This window comes from Polypterus senegalus, chromosome 8 (assembly GCF_016835505.1).
Source record: "Polypterus senegalus isolate Bchr_013 chromosome 8, ASM1683550v1, whole genome shotgun sequence".
Taxonomy (NCBI): Eukaryota; Metazoa; Chordata; class Cladistia; order Polypteriformes; family Polypteridae; genus Polypterus; species Polypterus senegalus.
Window position 1 is genome coordinate 151,070,515 of NC_053161.1, and position 19,359 is coordinate 151,089,873.

General features: G+C 40.4%; 1 protein-coding gene across 1 annotated transcript; it reads left to right on the top strand.

The window, feature by feature from the left end:
- Positions 1–204: 204 nt before the first annotated feature.
- On the top strand, positions 205–17,276 carry LOC120534384 (tetraspanin-8-like). The gene is made up of 6 exons (XM_039761932.1): positions 205–216; positions 2,583–2,633; positions 3,990–4,109; positions 5,015–5,089; positions 12,059–12,142; positions 16,995–17,276. Exons 3-6 carry the CDS (start codon positions 4,023–4,025, stop codon positions 17,046–17,048), a joined length of 300 nt encoding a protein of 99 aa, XP_039617866.1. The 5' UTR covers positions 205–216; positions 2,583–2,633; positions 3,990–4,022; the 3' UTR covers positions 17,049–17,276.
- The last annotated feature ends 2,083 nt before the right edge of the window (positions 17,277–19,359 follow it).

A 19,359-nucleotide genomic window follows, 5' to 3' on the forward strand; every position in this document is an offset into this window, starting at 1 on the left:
TCTTATTGTATTTTGGAGGGCGATAAATGAGTGTGCACAGCAGCGGTGGTGAGCAGACTAGTTCAAACATACTGAGCTCAAAAGTTGAAGGGGAAAATGAAAGGGGAAAGGAAGGGCGGTTGCAAATAAAATCAGATTTAAATAAGGTCAATAAGCCACCGCCGCGCGCTGCGCCTCGGCGTGTTGATAAAGGAACATCCCGGAGGCAAAACTTCAGTGAGTGGGGCGTCTCGCCGGTAAAACCAGGTTTCAGCGGTACATAAAAAATCCAGGCCATTAGAAAGAAAAAAGTCTTTCAGGATGAAAGTTTTGTTCACGACCGATCTGGCATTTATCAGCGCGAAACGAACCGGCTGGGAGGACGTCAACAGAGACGTACCAGCCGTGGCGGTTGATATTGTCATGATACGGCGTAGGTTGTTAAAGTTCACCCCCCGGCGGCGGTGACGGAGCGAGGCAGGGAGGTACATCGGAGCGTCCGAGGGCAAATGGCATTCCGGCAACATTACCTCATGTTGGGAGCCTGGAGAGTTGTTCCTAGAGAGGATCCGGGAAGCTCGGAGCCGAGCCCTGATGCCACCGCGCTTACCCCGGCGGCGGCGTTTCCATCGGCGACCGGCCAAGCCGTAGGCAGTGATGAGGAAAGCTGGGACTTCCTCAAACAGTCGGCCAAAGGCTTGACTGAACTCAGGGGTCAGATGTTGAGAAATCCCCACACTCGTTCGAAGAGCCAGAAGGGTGAGGCGATCATAAGAAATGATCGAGTCAAGAAGAGCATCACAGGAACAGGTAAGCCGAGGAAAAAGCAGGACTAATAAGAAACAAAAAAGCCAGAGCGGCTGACGGCGTGCCTCAACAGTCGGCGCCATCTTGTAAAAAAAAAAAAAAAAATTTATGGTCATGGAGAAGAGAAAAGCCAAGCAAAATGACACCTTTTATTGGCTAACTAAAAAGATTACAATATGCAAGCTTTCGAGGCAACTCAGGCCCCTTCTTCAGTCAAGATGTAATACAGAAACTGAAGTTTCCTGTGTTTATATCCACACACTAGGACAAGAAACAACAATGGTAAATTTTTGAATGAAAACTCTTAAATGTAAAAAATTAATAGGTTCATTCAGGCTAAGATTAATTTAACAGGAGATAGAAGAACAATGTATAAACACAGGAAACTTCAGTTTCTGTATTACATTTTGCCTGAAGAAGGGGCCTGAGTTGCCTCGAAAGCTTGCATATTGTAATCTTTTTAGTTAGCCAATAAAAGGTGTCATTTTGCTTGGCTTTTCTCTACATTCATAATGGCTAACACGGTACAACAACCTAGTACTACGGTCATGGAGAAGCAATGCAACATGAAATCAACAGAGCTAAACGATCGGACATATTAGAAATTTTACAGCCAATAATGAATACAAATCTATATGTCCAAAGGTATCGCGCTTTACACAAAATGTATCTGCAAAACACAGACAAAGACATTTTCTTGGATTTCTATATGAATCAGAAAGATCATGGTCGGATATATAATAAACCAACATGTGACGAAATGTCAGCGATGATAGTAACGCAACATGAAACAATTTTATTTCAATTTATTATGTTTTACTATTTTACTACGGTTAATTACTCGCTGTAATGTAAAATAGTCAGTTCTATTATGCATATTTAACAGTTCCCATGAAAATAACAATCTTTTTAAATTGTACATCTGCTTATCCATATGCTAACGGCAGAGATGCAAAGTGGCTGGTGCATAGTGTCCGCCCGGGGGTTGGCGAGTGAAGCAAGCAGGGGGCAGAGCCCCCTATAAAGAAATAAAGCTCGCCTTTTATTTTTACATTTAGAAAGTGCAGAGGGACGTCTTCGCTGACTACATGGGGGGGCTTCTGGGGAGTGTCGCGGCGGGTCCCATGTAAGAGTGAAAAGACTGCTCTGCCATTGTCCGGCTGGAATGGCGTTGTTTGAATCCCACTGATGCGCATGCCTCCTGTGATGTAGCACTAGAAGAATAAGAGAAAGCGAGAAGCTTCTTATTATTGGCTTGGCAAAATGAGAGTCACCAAAGAGCCTTAAATGAGCGTGTCCGGAATGTGGGAGGAAAATATACACAACTAACACAAACTTGTTGAGAGTGACCAGGCCAGATATCAAGCTGAAGGATTTAGGAGAGCCGAACTCAGCACTTGTGCCACTACATGAATGGTTCCAAATGCTATTGTCAAAGTTCTAACACTGACCAAGCACAGTGCCTCAAATACTCCAACTGTTCTGTGTTACCTTGAAAACTCTGCTATTAATCAACAAGTGTAAAGGTTCAAAGGTTTAGTTCCCACCATTAATGCACTATAATACTGAGATGCAGGCACACATTTTACAACTGGTTAATCAGTTATGCCACAATAGATTTAGTTTCTTAGAATGGAAGTTTATCAATCTTGTTAGAATGGTTGATTAGGAAAGACATTCCCAAACTGGACTTCCATGAGTCCACCATCTGCCCTATAAATTAGGAAAAACAAATGGCAAAAATGAAAAAGTGATGAAATAAGGTTTTAAACATGTTTCAATTTTTATTCCTGTAGATTGCTGGGAGCATCATTTTTGGAATTTCTATATGGCTCCGATTGCAAAAGGTAAGACTGTGACTAGAGTTCTCATTAGAGCAGTTAACATTTAAGAGTTATGTGATACCAGAGTCTGAAGAAAGAACTTTACACGTTCAGTTAAATGTAGAATTACTGTGTAAGGAACAGAACCCAATGTTAAAACTGTTTACACCACTTTACCTGACAGCACACTTCAATATTGTTTAATATTCCAGAATTTTCTAATAACTTCCTTTACATATTTGGACACTTAGTTCATATTATTTCCCCTCTTCTTTGTGGGCCCACTTTATAATGGCAGCAGTTTTCTGTCCTACTGCTGCAGACCTGAGACGCTGGTTACAAACAGTACAGCTAAAGCCATTGAGCAATGTCCCTTCGCTTGCATAAAGTAGGCACAACATTGAAGAATACAAAGAAAATATAAATCGATGTTGTGCAGTTCTTCCAGTTTTTGTTTTTGCAGGATATACAATCCTGTGTTCTTCTCTCCTGTTCATCCAGCCTCAGAGTTTTCCACTCCAGCCCACTTTCTCTTGCTCTTTTCACGCCCATAACAGAATCATTTCCTTCTCTCTTCTCTTTATTCTATTCAAATTGTAATACAATCACAGCACTTTTAAACAAAGACATCAACTTTGATCTGAAATGTCGTTCTTTGTTTTTTCTTTTGAAGTGCACAGGACTCCCCCTCCCCAACGATCGACTGCCCCTCCTTCTGCTTCACCAAACTTTATTTACATGTCTATCATGGACTACGTGGTTAAGAATCCTGGCCTATGTCTATGGAAATACTAGAGAGGTTTTGAAGCATGCGCTGATACAGCGCATTGTCGCACCCACCACATGACAAACCAGCTCAGGATCCCAGATTAGGACCCGAGTGTAGCCATGCAATGGGTGACACCTCAGCACCACACTAGTTCAGATGGAATGCGAGGTTTTTTTATGGTGGCTAAAGTGCCAATTCAGCCACCAATCCTAAAGTATTCCCTGGAGGTTCGGAGGGCCTACTTGCAGGGCTGGATGCAGATTAACGTCATACCCAGGACAGAGTAATGGCAGGTTAAGGGCCTTGCTCAAGGGCCCAGCGGAGTAGATTCACTTCTGGGCTTTACAGGATTTGAACCGCCAATCTTCTGATTGCCAGTGCAGATCCCTAACCTCAGAGCCACCACTCCGTACAAACACTGGTGAAAATTTCAGAGTACCTGCTTAAAGGCAGCATTTGTAGGTTGTATCTTGTGTAGCTGATGTTCAAGGCCACCTTCATCTTAGTGCATGAGGAAGTATACAACAATTTAAATGTGTCCCACTTGCTCAAGGTGAAAAGGTGACAGTCTAGTGAATTGTTTTTTAACCATGGAACTCTTTCACTTCTAGATCGATGACTCTTTCATCCTTGTTTCAAATTTGATGATTGGAATCGGAGCCATCATCACAGTGCTGGGGTTTCTTGGGTGTTGTGGAGCTGTCCAAGAAAGCCGCTGCATGCTGCTGTTGGTATGTCTTAACTGAAGGGGGCTTAAAGTGTAAGGATTGCTGCTACATTGTCCGTAGTGTCGACTTTCTCTTAGGCTGCACAAACAGACAAACTATGGAGGCCCATAACTGTAATGATGCACTTGGAGCTGTCCGGCTCTTCATGATGACATGCAGGATCACAAATTGTGTTTTTTTTCTTCAAACACTTTGTATTTTTTTGGAATGTGTTTTTACTCCTGCTTATTGTTCTTTAATTGAATTAATTATCCATCCATTATCCAACCCAGCTATATCCTAACTACAGGGTCACAGGGGTCTGCTGCCAATCCCAACCAACACAGGGTGCAAGGCAGGAAACAAACCCCGGGCAGGGCGCCAGCCCACCGCAGGACACACACATCCACACACCAGGCACACACTAGGGACAATTTAGAATCGCCAATCCACCTAACCTGCATGTCTTTGGACTGTGGGAGGAAACCCACACAGACACGGGGAGAACATGCAAACTCCACACACGGAGAACCCAGGAAGAGAACCCGAGTCTCCTAACTGCGAGGCAGATTTAATTAATTAATGAATTTTAATTTGTCTTTCATTTGTTTAATGATTTGACACTGACATCTATCTACTGTAACTTGTTGAGCTTTTTTGCACTCCTTTTTCTATTGTAACCTTTTAAATATTACTTTGAGCATATAAAAGTGTGCTATGCATTAAAAACTATCACCATCATTATTGTTATTACTGCTATTAATGGCCTTTACACCTCATTTAAAAAGAAATATTTTGTGCAAAGCCACATACTGTATAGAAAATGCAAAGGCAAACCGAAAGATGCTTCAAAAGTTAATCAAGGCCATCCATGTTAGTAGGCAGTCAAGTATGTATAAATTATTTATTTATTTTTTTGTTTCTTGCAGTTCTTCAGTGGATTGATGATCATCTTTTTGCTCTTCGTTGCTGTAGGAATCATGGGAGCATTAAACAAACCTGAGGTACACTTCTTGTCTTGCATTGCTTTGTTGCTGTCTCAAGGCCACGATGCTCCTGTTGCTATTCACATGTTTCCAGTGACCAGTCATAAGACTCGTGGCACGACACAAAGTGGAGTTTTGTTTTTATTTAAAAGGTTCATTCACAATGTTGCACTGACTATCCTCACTTGCCTTCTGCTGTTTTTTGTTAGTTCTTAGTCCTACTTTGTCAATCAGTGAGCATGAATGCATGTAGTGCTAGTTACGTGTTGCATGGGCCATCTGACCTGTGACATCATGTCAGCCATGATATACAAGATGGTCGCCAGAATTTAGAAGTTTAAAATAAGAAGATTAGACTTAGCAAATTAAAATGAATAAAGGAGTCACTATATTCTTGACATATTCTTTCAGGGTTTAGATTTTGGCTTTTCTCAGGATTCAGCCTTGTTGTGTTGGCCAGTTATGTCTCTGTGTTTTACATTTCATTATTTGGCTGACACCTTTATCCAAAGCAACTTATAACATCTGAATACAATTGGTTACATTTCTTTTAGTTTTCCAATTGGAGCACACACAAGTGACTTGATTAGGGTCACACAATATTGGGATTTGAACCCACAACCTCTGGGTTTGAAGTCCAAAGCCTTAACCACTACACCTCACTCTTCTGATCCAAACAACATGTAAATATTCTCCTGTTACATCCCTATAAGTGTTTTTGCATCTCTACCACTTTCTTTTAATTTGAAAACCAATTAGAACACAGACTGGAATCGTTCATAGCACCAAAATCCAGACTGGCCCTTCTCTTTAGTCTTTAGCCCTTTTTTTTTTTTATGATTTGGTTGAAACCAGAAAGTTCATGACCATTAAAACCCTTCCTATTGTCAATAAATAATCACTTTTTTGAAATAATTAGAGTTATTTATAGGAAAGGACTAAATGCATGCATAATAAAAGAAGGAGAAATGAAGGTGAGGAAGAATTAAGAACAAAACAGACAAAAAAATTAACGAACAAAAATTTTAAAGCATTTCTACCAAGTACTGAAACTAGACAATGTCTTGTATTGCATTTTTATGGCATTATGGAATTATCATTTTAAAATACTTACTTTTATGTTGTGACACGATTTTGTTTGACTTCTTCTGGTGGTGGCTATATTGCTATCGATGTGCTTGTAACACAAGAAAAGGTGACTGGACAAAATAAAACAAATCAGGGAAGGAAATAAATAAGAGACTGAAAAAGTGTCTCTGACCAACTTGATTGTTTTTATATAAAACAAAATCAAAGAGATTTGTATCAAAAACAAAAAGAAATAATTTCTTCACATTGTTGGTATTTTCAATGCCAAAACAGTACGACCTTTAAAGAGTTTAGATGTTCATTAATCCTAAAACTCAGAAGCTAGGAAGTGGTTGTCATCATATTACATGACATAACGGCGTCACATGCATCATATAACGTCAACAGGATTTGTTAGGGAATCTCAAAATGAAGGTGATGAAGAATTAAGAACAAAATAGGCAAGAATGGCTTTCTACAGAATGCTCACAAATGCATTTTACAAAAGCTAAATGACTGAGCAATTCAAAATAATGCAGAGATGCGAAAAAATTGGGAAAATAAAACACTACAAATCAATGGTAATTATTCTGTGCTGCCAACAGAAAATAAATGTGTGGATACATGCAGATACTTTCCACCATCTACGATAATAATAATTAAGATAGTCCTGTAAATAAGCACGAGGGACGTTCAAAAAGTTTGCGCACTTTTATATTTTCGTTGGAAACTGTGAAGGCAGGAGGAGTAGTAATTGAGCATTAAAAAGTTGTTACGATGCTGGGAAAATTGTACCACAAAGGAAGAGGACTATAAGTGATGTAATTTGTTTTTGAAATTCTTAATAGATAAAGTTAGAAAGAAGTGTGGAAACTTTTTGAATGTCCCTCATATCAAGCAAAATAAGCACAAGCTTAGGGTGCCAAAAGAAAACGGGGCACCACAGAGATTTTAAAAAAGCAGGAGGAAGCTTTTAAGTGTTAAGTTATAAGTAAGCAAAAAATAAGCATTAACTGAATAACTTTTGATCCATAAATGTTGAAATCTCTATATATAAAAGTCAATGTAAGTGTGTATGTGTTGTGGAACATGACCCGGACACAGACAGGCAGACACGTTTCAATCACCCCACGCACGTTTATTTACAAAGTCCATATTTACAAAAGTGCACACAACAACCCCAAAAGTCCCCAAAGTCCTGGTCACTCTCTTCAGGCCGCCTCTTTGCCTCCTCCACCCAGCTCTGTCCTTCTCCTCCCGGCTCCAGCCATTGAATGGAAGGAGACGGCCCCTTTTATGGTCCCCCAGATGTGCTCCAGGTGTGTCCCGGCAATCTTCCACCGACACGCCCCAGTGTGGCGGAAGTGTCGGCTGCATCCCGGAAGCACTCTGGGTGTCCCTGCTCCTCTTCCCCCCCCCAGCACTTCTGAGGTCCAGGACTCCAAAGACATAGGGGCGCCCCCTGGCGGTGACCACGGGCCCCTACAGGGTGGAGCTTCAAACGTGTGGACAGGAGGAACTGGGAAAGAAGACCTAAAATATTGGATCATTTTTCTATTTGTGTAATTGATTGCATACAAAATGTTGGCAATGATGGCTGCGAATCTGAACGCGCTTGCTCCTTATCTCATGACACCTGGTGTTCCTCGTATGCAATTTATGGTGTGGTTTCATAGTTTTGAGAATTACGTACAAACTATTGTGGTGCAATGTCAAATAGCACTTTTAATTCACAGCCTTGGAATGGAGGGTCAATGAAATTTTTAGCTCGTAGAGGAAGACATCTACAAATAAGCGGCAGTGACTATCAATTATTTTTTACCCCCTGAGAACATTGTTGCGCAAAAGTGCAAGTTCCACCAAAGGAGACAGCAAAAATAACCATTGGTTGGTGCAACCAAACACACTGTTCACAGTTGGATGAAAAAAAGATCAATGTTCCTCTATTAAAATAGGAACATTACAATTAAAGTGTTAAATTAGCGATTTCTAGTTAAATCAATACAAGCGTCTTCTACTCAACAATTCACTACAACCAAAAAGTGCACAACAATCAATACATGAAATCAAAAGAGAAGGGGGTAAAATACACACACACACGCAAACGGCATAAACCAAATGTGCCTAATAAAAAATACTGGAGACAGCTCTACAGGGGTTTTAATTTTCTATAATTTTATCTTTAAACAAGAAAGTCAACGTCCGTTGGTTTGATTAGAAGCTTACAACTTCCCACAGCAACCCAATACATGATAGCAAAAAAAAAAGCCAAAACTTAACTTGATGTGGTGCAAATGCTCACCCATCTCTTTCCATTCTCCTTTAAGCCTCCACACACTGAAAGCCACGTCTGTTCAGCTTGAAAAGCCGTAGAGTTGTCACGCTGCTTTCTCCAACTACCATAGGTATTGCTGCAGCCTGAAGTAAAATGGGTGGATCTCTGGGGGTGGGATAAATGTCATTCAAATTCCACTTCAGCAAATCAGGTTATTACTAGTGCAAGACTTACGTGAATCATGTTGTTGCAGCTACACATCAATCAAACAAAAAATAAGTCCAATTATTAACAATATGAGATTGATCTCTGCAGCTGCCTACGCTGACGTCATCAGGACTCAATGACGCACCACGTTCCTTGGTTCTCACTTCACGCGCTTGTACAGGTCGTTCGCGCTGCTTCAGATTTACTTCTAGCGCATGAAAGGACACATGGCTTCCAAATGCTGCCCGTCTAGTTTACGACAACTCCCTCAGAAATCGCGATCCTTTCCCCTCTTGTCCTGATAAAATACCTTAATTTGAACATCCCAGATTTTACAGCCTGCACTCCCTTATTATCCAATATCGTCCTGTGTTTCAGATACTTTAATTGCCAAAAGACAATAGTCATCAAGATGAATTAATCAAATATTAAACACTCTAAAACAACCTGAGGGCAATACTCATAATCACTGTCAAAATGTTTAAAACAATAAAGTACTATATTTAACCCACTTAACTATATCCCCCCAGTTCTTACGACTGTACTGCTAAGAACTTTATATTTCCGTGAGTGGGACTGCAATATTAAGTTGAGATCTGTTTGTTAAACATGTGTTACAGTTGCTAAATACAAAGATTACAGAATAAAGCACTCTTCCTGAAGACGAGAATGTGTCACATAAGAACGCATACAACATTTAGGGCAGTGGCATGATTTGGCCGGGAGGCATTTGGTTTGGGCTTCAGAGGTTTTAAATCCCTGATCTTGGAGACCCTTACGTTAAAACCAAGCAGTTCTTCATATAGCTGTGGGAAACAGATAAGGTGAGGCATTGACTGGTGAAGTACCAAGAGCCTTCCTAAGGAAGATGTGTTCTGAAAATAAAGCAAGCATCCTATTATCATCACAACCAAACCACAGGAAAGAGAGACTGCATTTAGAGGGTGCCATTCTCCACAGCCCTTTAGCTTCATTAATGCTCATTTTACCAAAAGCACTCATAAAAGTAAAGGTGGTTCTTCAGAGTGATAGCAAATTGGGGAACTATTTTTGGTTTCCAAAAGACCCACCCACATGATGGTCCAAAAATTACCTTTATTTATTAAACCTGTAAAATGTTCCACTCAGGAAATAACCTTGAATAGATGATAACAGATTTGTACTGTATAATACAAACAGGTCAGAATTTAAAAGGACGCTTGCTACAGAATACACAATAACACAGGTCAGGTTAAGTTTAGGTTTTCTAAATCTGTCAGTATCCTGCTAGGTAATCTACATGCACATTCAAGCTTTCAGGGTGTTTTTTATTTTCATATGCTATGTATTAGGAAGTTTTACAAAGCAAAAATAACCAGCTTCATTTGAAGAGAACCCTTCTCAGAATGGAATGGTGCTTTGTCAAGTAATGGCTATATGAGGAAGCATACAACCCAATAAAGAACCATAAAATACCACTAAAGAGCCAGCATTTGTCAGAATGTGGATCTTGTTAACCAACATATCCAACAGGAATTTTTAAAATTACATTGAATTTAATATTCAATGAATTAAGCTGGTTCAATAATGGACGAATTGAACATTCAAAGGTGTCTGTCCTTCCATTACCGATCCTTCCTAATCCAATTAATGGACAGCAGGAGCATCGGGCAGAAACCCCCAGAACCCTCCTTGGGAGCATGACCTCTCAAACTGAACAGAGGATACAATAAGCACCTTGGCAGAACTGCAGGAAAATGGAAAATAAGACCCAGCTCATGGAGCGCTGATCTCTTCATCATTCTAGCTCCACTTGGTTCCATACTGATCCTGGCAAACACTGTACTTCATTTACAAGTAAAATTTTAACATTCAGCATGTCAACTAGATTAAACAGGTTTCATATAAGACAAAGGTCCACTTGATATATTCATCCATACACCTGATATGAGACTCACTTAATCTGTATCAAAGTCTGATGAATTTGGCACAAAGCAGAAATAAACCCTGCATCCATCAAAGATGTTTCATCAACGAGGGGCTTTGGATCATTTGATACCCCCAATCCTAAAGATGGAGACAGGGGGCCAACCCAGAGTGATGACAGAGAACAGTCAGACAGGTAAAACTGAGCTGAGATGTCCATGATGGCTACATTTAAGTGTGTAAGACATTACAGGCTGCTTACAATCTCACGTGTGTATGTGATCTGTCAGCCTAACAGGTGAATTTTTGCTGCCGGTGAAAGTAAATTTAGAATTTTTAACACAAGTTTTAACGTTAGCACATTTATTTAGTCATTATATTAAATTAGAAGGTTAAATTATATTAAATTAAAGGTTACAGTTACTGACATGTCATCATGTGAATCATTTATGCTTATTTTGTCTTGCTTGTGTCTCCTATGCTACTCTGTTTATTATTATTATTATTATTATTATTATTATTATTATTATTATTATTATATTGGATGGTTTTGTTCTTCATTTCAAAATGTAATATTACAAATATAAGTTTAAAGCAAAGAATACACACTGATCTTGTTATTATTCTAATGGCACAAGTATTCCTTATTAAATGGAAAAACAAAAACAAAACAAATTGTAATGACTTTCAGTACATATTCCAAACTTCTGTTCTGTTGCATGTTTAAGACAGAGCTCCTGAAACACATATTTTACTGTCTTGTTTAAACAAAAACATTATTTTAGTCCTTTGCTGTTAAATATGGTCAATCTCTGAACTCTAAACAATATGTGTCATCAATGGTTGGCTGTTGATTGCAGCCATATTGAATAACAATTTGTTTATGTTGTAGCATATAATGTTTTTCTCACCCTGCACCTCCAAAGCAACAGATAAATATGATAACAATTATCTAACAAGTTGATGCCCATCATGTGTCACCAATTTATCACTCATACACTCACAGAAAAACACTTACTGTGCCAATATAGAGTGACTTCCTAATGGACGTTCACCACATGCTTTTATATAATCTCTGAGGTAGCATGCATTTCAGCTTTTATTGAGAAGCTCATCTTTTTAAAATCAGACAATTTTCATGAATGCAGAAAGTACATGTCTGACCTGCACCACTTCAGTGAAATAAGACAGTATCATTGCATCCTGTGATGGCATTCACTACAAAAGATGATCGCTCTTTCTATGGTTCTCTCTTTCTCTGTTTATAGATAGACAGATGTGAAAGGCACTATAGATAGATAGATAGATAGATAGATAGACACTATGTAATAGATAGATAGATAGATAGATAGATAGATAGACACTATGTAATAGATAGATAGATAGATAGATAGATAGATGTGAAAGACACTATATGATAGATAGATAGATAGATGTGAAAGACACTATATGATAGATAGATAGATAGATTGATATTATGTGCAATGCTAAGGATCACACATTTTTTGAATATCTCTCCCACCTTTTGACAGATTTACAGAGACGATGTTAAAAATGAACAGAAGAAAATCAAAATGATCGTCCTTGGAATACCGTTTGGACTGGCAGCTTTAATGGTACACATTTGTTTCTTTTTTTTTTTTTGTTTGTTTTTATTTAGTGCATAGCTTCTGCTGGCCTCTTGGAATGCTTCACCAATTTGAAAGAGTTAGATCAGCCATTCTTGTCTTTCCTCATAACTTACACCTCTCAGTCTTGAATCAGTCTGATCGCTCTTCTCTGTAGTGGTGCCAGGGCCAGCTCTACCACATAGGCAAACTAGGCGTATGGTTATTATTGTTTTGTCTTTTTATATTAGTTTTTATTGTTATATTTTTTCTGACCTTACTTGGAAATTCAGTTTAGTTTTAGTTTTCCTTCATCGTGTATTTTTAGTTTTAGTTTAGTTTTTATTTCACAAAGACATTTCTATTTTATTTTTTGTATCTATTAGTTTCAGTTTTAGTTAGTGATTATGGTATGGAGTTCAGTTTTGTGTCACAATCAGACAGATTTGGATATGAGTTTAATGTTAGTGGAAACTTACTACACTACATGGTTTACTATCTAGTTTTGTTTTTGTCTGATAAAAACAAGCATAATCAAAATTAGATACTGAATTTGAACAATTTTACACAATTTTATAATTTTTTAAAATACTTTCTCATGAAAATCACGGAGGCTTAGGAAGATCAGGGCTCTTAGACTTGAATCAGTGTACAGATCCCACCTAGCTGTATTGAGGGAAACAAAGAAACACAAGAATGTAGTGTCAAGGTTAGGGGTAGTTGTTGTATCCAGACACAAAAACTCGTCACACACGGGTTTTTCCCAAACATTTTCTTACTTTTTTTATTTCAACTTTCTTATTCACACAAACCACCAGTTCACCACACCCTCTTTATTCCCATCCTGCCTTGTCTTTAAGTAAATCAACTATGTACAAACTCTTAAAGAAACACAGGGTTCAAATCTGGACATAACATTTTCCCCCTTTTCCCCCATAACCTTCCGTTACATAGTCACTGAGCCAATGCGGGGGAACCCATGCCCATTGCAGTTGATGATAAGTTTGTGAAGAAGCAGGAAGGGTCTGGGAAGATGACCCCAGAGATTTAGCTTCTGTTGGGGGGCACTGTCAAGTGAGGACCAAAGTCTCCAAAAGTGTAGTGCTGGCTGATGAAGGTGGTGGCACTGCACACAGACGATTAGCATGCCAACGTGACCCATCTATAAGCTGGAAAGTGGCAGTTGTGTTAGAATTTGAATGGGATCTGACCAGTAAGACTGTAGCTTGTTCTTGCGATTTGCATGCTTTACCCTTACCCAATCTGAAACAACCAGTCTGGGTGACTTTGCATGTTTGACCCTGTCATAATTATGTTTCATTTGATACTGTGACTGTAGTACATTTTGAGCTGCTTTTGTGGGCATAACCAGGTTTGGATTTTGGCGCTAGTCATGTTAAAGGCAACTTTAGTTCCCGGCCTATCATTAAAGAAGCAGTGGAGACACCTGTAGTAGCATGCAGGGAAGCTCGTATGTGCAGCAGAGTTAGGTGGAGAGCATCATCAAAAATCCTTCCTTCCATTAAGTATACTCTGATGCCCTCTTTCAGTCTACGGTTCAGGCGTTCCACCCCACCAATTGCTTCAGGGTGATACACTGCTGTTTTGATGTGTTTAATACCATTGTCTTTGAGAAAAGAAGTAATCACTGCTGATGAAAACTGGGGTCCGTTGTCTGTTGTAATAACACTTGGTAAACCCCACTGACTGAATAGGTGGTTTAGGGAGCGTATGATAGAGTGTGTTGTGGTGGAGCTCAACATGATGGCCTGAGGCCATTTTGAATACAAGTCATGCACAACCAAAAACTACCTTGCATGAGCCTTAGCCCCATGTAGTTCCGCACAAATATCTATTTCTAAGTATTTCCCAAGGGGATAACGGCCATGCCACAGGTCTCAAAGGAGCTGGTGTGGGCCTCAGTGTCTTGCCACTCGCTAAACACGCTGAGCAGTCTTTCACCAGCAGTTCCACATCACGGTCAATATTTGGCCACCAGACCGTGTTCCTGCAGCACAGTTTTACTTTCACAATCCCCAAGTGGCCCTCATGGGCCATGTGGAGTACTCTTGAATGGAGAGATTCAGGTATTAAGGTTTGGTAGCCCCATGCTACACATACTTCATCCCAACAAGCCACTCGCACCCGATAAAAGAGAAGAAGTGCTGGCTCCACAACTTTTGGCCATCCTTCCACAAAATATTTTCATATTAGACAGAGTAGTTCATCCTCACAGGAGGCCTGACGTAGTTCCACCATGGCCACTGTGCCCTTAAGTGCTTCCTGCAGCATATGAATCCAGGCGCTCTCCTCCTCTGAGACCAAACCCACAGGCAGGGATAAGGAAGCAGCCCTAGAAAGTAAATCAGCAACTGTATTTTCATAGCCAGGTGTGAAGTGTAGTTTAAAGTTATACTGGTTTAACCGATCTGCCCACCTGAGGAGCCGGAGTGGCTTGTGACCTGAACCCCCCCTTGCCTAGAAGAGTGGTTAATGCCTGGTGGTCAGTGCCAAGGTAAAATGCCAGCCATAAAGATAAATATGCCAACATTCACAGGCCCACAAGCAAGCCAGTGCTTCTCTCTCTCCCACAGAGTACTTCTGTTCAGCTTCTGTGAGGACATGGGAGGCAAAAGCAACTGGGTGCTCCACACCATCAACTATCTGGGATAGAACAGCACCCAATGCCACAGCTGAGGCATCACATGTGACCAGAGTGGGGGCAGCTAGGCTGAAATGAGCTAGTGTCGGTGGCCTTGTGAGCTGTTGTTTGATGTCATGAATTGCCTGTGTACAAGCAGCAGTCCAAACCCATGTAGCATCCTTTTTCAAAAGGGCCCTCAATGGTACTGTTTTGTCAGCATAATGTGGTAGAAAACAAAGGTAGTAATTTGCCATACCCAAAAATGAAGCCAACTCAGTAGTTGATTTAGGCTCCGGCAAGGCTAGTATAGCATCCACATTAGACAGCAAGGGCTAGATGCCATTGCGCGTAAGTTTGTGCCCCACAAAGTCAATTTCTGGAGTGCTAAAAAATACACTTTTCAACATTTAAGGTGGCATGGCTTTGCTCCAATTGGTGCAGTACCTGCTGCAAATGAATATCATGTTGTCCTTGTGTGGGGCCATGTACCACAATGTCATCTAAATATATCGACACACCAGGAATGTTTGCCAGTAGTAGTGACATGATCTTTTGGAAACAGCTTGGAGCTGAGCTTAATCCAAAAGCCATCCGTGTGAACCTGAAAACCCCCAAGTGAGAAACAAAAGCAGTCAAATCCTGGCTAGCAGCATGTAAGGACACTTGTAAATAACCCTGTGCCAGGTCCAATTTAGTGAAAACGGCTGAGCCCTGGAACTGCGTTGTGAGCTCCTCTGTTGTAGGCAATGGATATTTATCAGGAATTATGGCTTTATTAACTTCCCTCAAATCCGCACACAAACAAATTTTGCCATTCTTTTTCTGTGCCATAACAAGATTTGATATCCAAGGTGAAGCATTAACTGTAGTGCCAGCAGAACCTGACGAAGGGGCTGAATCGTTGGAGGCCATGTCTGGGTTAATCGTCGGCTTGTGGACAAAGCCAATGATGCAGCCAAGAGCTGTGAATAAGGCAGGAAAACTCTGTAGCAAGGAGTCCACAACTTGCAAAATTTGGCATCCCTCAAAGTCTGGTACTGTAAATCTTAAAGCAAGGAAAAGATCAAGCCTCATGATGTTAGCTCCACCTGTTGTGATGTAGAAAGACACTGCTGAAGTGGTTCTATCTTTGTAACTCACAGTGAAAGTAACTGTACCCAGGACATTTATAGGAGACTGATGATAGCCTGTGAGTTGTACATTCCAGAGAGAGAGAATTTAATTTCTTCCATTTGAAAGTCGTATAAGACATCATGTTTTCATTGAATCATTGAAGGTGGATTAGGAAAATGAGTCTTCATGTGACCGATGTAGTCTATATTATTACAAGAGATTTTCCCTAAATCCATGTTATCCCATCTACAGTTATTCCTAATATAGAATCCGGAATTATTTTCAGATCTAAGCTGTCTGGGAAGATTGTTAATATTTTACCTTGTATGCCCTGTAGGGGGCCCCCAAACCCTCAAAAACACCAACACAAGTCCCAGGTATAAGCAAGTGAATTTTATTTTCATAATACCTTGACAAACATCCTTCTATAAGTTATAGCACCACCCAAATACACTTCTCTTCCCCTTTTTGTTCTTCTCCTTCCACTCCTTCAGGTAAGCTTCAACCTCCGCCTCCCGACTCTGACTCCCTGAGGTGAGGCATCAGAGCCCTTTTATTCCAGACCTGGGAGTATTTTTGGTGTTACAGCACTACACTTTGGAAGCACTTCTGGGTCAGGTGGAAGTTTCTTAAAGTAGGGATGGTCTGTCTCTGCAACCCCCACTGGCAACACCCATGGAACCCAAAAGGATTGTCTAACAGGACTGCAATTCCCAACTTGCCCTGTGGTTTTCCATGCAGACAACATAGCCTAGGGAGACTGACACTTGTTGTTTCTGGGGAGCAAATAGTCCATGTGAGTGGTCTACCCCATGTTCTTCAATTAAACTGGCCTCCTGGCCAGGTAAAGATCCGTGAACCATCTTAGTTAGAGTACCAGTCTATGCTTAATGTCCATGACACCTGAAATGGTCTGAGTGTAGAGTATTTTCAGAACATGTAGCCTAGTGAAGTAGGCGCTTGATGACATCCTTCCCAATTATCTCCCACTTAGGGTTTGCAACAATGACCACCCCGATTTCTCTGGTGTACACTCACTTGTAAAATCTGATACAATCTGAAATGACTGGCATTTCTCATTTCCCTTCATGTCTGTCATTATAGATATTTGGAATGATCTTCTCGATGGCCCTCTTCTGCCAAATCGGTAGTACATAATGACATCCGTGACCCTGTGGATAAAAATGAAGGAGTGTTTGGGGAGAAAAGCCAAAACGACAACAAACCAGCTGGGTGACTGTTTGTAGTTTGTACAATGAATGTTTTATTTTAAACTTGTTAATAATTAAGTGGACTCTGTTGTCAAATATCAGTTATTTGAATCTTAGTCATACACTGAAACCTTTTAATTGTTCTCCACTCTTTAAATTTTCTATCATTGTCTGAATATATATTCCCTGTATCTAAAAATCTGATGATTTTTCATTAGCATAAATACAAGCTTTCTAATACATTTTTATTGTTTGCATCTGATTTTATTAATGCTTTCTTTCTGAGGTGGCAATGACAGATTGGACATCTAGCTCTGAGAAGAGGATTACTTCTGTTCTGTTTTGTGTGTTGTATTTACCCCATTTTTTGACACCCATTGCATGCCCAAACTACCTGGAAGGGGATCTCTCTCTAAATTGCCTTTTTCAAGATTTCTTACATTTTTTTTTTCCTACAAGAGTCTGTTTTGAGGAGTATTTTCTTGTCTTCCTAGGCAGTCAAGGCTGGGGGGCTATCAAAAAACAAGGCCCATTAAAGACCTTTGAGGCATTTCTTGTGTGATTTTGGGCTATACACGAAAAATTGTAGTTGTTGTATTCTGTAAATACTCACTTTTATCTTAATCTCCTCTACGATAGAGCTACTGTGCATACATCTGCCGATTTTAGTCTCATTATTATTTAAAGATAGCTAAAGAGGGTACCCCAAAGACAAATGATTGCTTTTAACAGACCCTGGCACTCTCATCTGAATACAATTGTTGTAAGCATGGACAAAATGCTTGCATTGTGAACTTATTTATTTATAAAGCACTTTAAAAACAACATCAAGGTTGACCAATGTGCTGTACAATAAAACCCAACTTATCAGACACACAATAACCAAAAGGTAAAAGAAACAGAAACGCGTAAACACATAAGAGCTGAAGAAATTCATAATAAAAAGTGCACAGATAGTCAACAGATCACACTGGGTTAAAGGCCAGGGAGTAAAACTGTGTGGTTTTAAAAAAAGATTTAAAGACAGCAAGTGAAGGAGCCTACCTAACATCCATCTATCCATCCATCCATTATCCAACCCGCTATATCCTGACTACAGAGTCACAGGGGTCTGCTGGAGCCAATCCCAGCCAACACAGGGCACAAGGCAGGAAACAAACCCCAGGCAGGGCGTCAGCCCACCGCAGGGCACACACACATACACACACTAGGGACAAAAGAATCGGCAATGCACCTAACCTGCATGTCTTTGGACTGTGGGAGGAAACCGGAGCGCCCGGAGGAAACCCACGCAGACACAGGGAGAACATGCAAACTCCACGCAGGGAGGACCCGGTAAGTGAACCCAGGTCTCCTAACTGTGAGGCACAACACTACCCACTGCACCACCGTGCCGCCCCCTACCTAACATGCAATGGCAAATTGTTCCAGAGTTTTGGAGGTGCAACTGAAAAAGCCCGATCACCTCGGAGTTTGCATCGTGTCTTAGGAACAAGTAAAAGTGTCTGGTCTGCTGTCCTGAGAGGACAAGATGGTACATAAGGGTGCAGCAGTTGTGACAGATAAAATGGGGCACAACCATTAAAGGATTTAAAAACAAATACAAGGATCTTAAAATGGATCTGAAAATGAACTGGAAGCCAGTGAAAGGAAGCCAAAATTGGGGTAACATGCTCATGCTTGCTTGTGCCAGTTAAAAACAGAGCAGCAGCATTTTGCACCAGTGGAGGCCGGGCTAATTCCAAAAAGAAGCACATTGCAGTAATCTAGATGAGAGGTTATAAAAGCACGTATCACTGTTTCAAGGTCACGTTTAGACTTAACAGGCTTGATTTTTGACAGACGCCTCAGCTGGAAAAAGCAAGAGTTTACCATTTCGTTCACATGGCTATTAAGTTTTACAGTAGAATCCATTTTCACACCTAAATTTATGATCATGGATTTCTCAAATTGAGCCACAGTGGAAAGGTTGATGCAGGAGGTCCCGCTGTTGCCATTTGGTCTAAATAGCATGACTTCTGTCTTGTTCTCATTAAAATTTAAAAAAATTGAATGCCTTATGTCAATAAGGCAATCAAGCAGGGGCTGGACAGAGCATGAATCAAGGTGTCTGCATGAAGATGAAAGGAAATACAGTACCATGTTTCAGGAAAATAACGCAGAGTGGCAGCAGGTACAAGGAGAACAGAAGAGGTCCCAGGATGGAGCCCTGTGGAGCCCCCCAGGGGAAATGAATCATCTTCAATTTAGATATAATG

Excerpts from the sequence above, each read along its gene's own strand:
- LOC120534384 (XM_039761932.1), top strand. The coding sequence starts at position 4,023 with ATGATTGGAATCGGAGCCATCATCACAGTGCTGGGGTTTCTTGGGTGT. Across the intron at positions 5,090-12,058 it reads GAGCATTAAACAAACCTGAG|ATTTACAGAGACGATGTTAA; the intron begins GTACACTTCTTG and ends ACCTTTTGACAG. Across the intron at positions 12,143-16,994 it reads TTGGACTGGCAGCTTTAATG|ATATTTGGAATGATCTTCTC; the intron begins GTACACATTTGT and ends CTGTCATTATAG.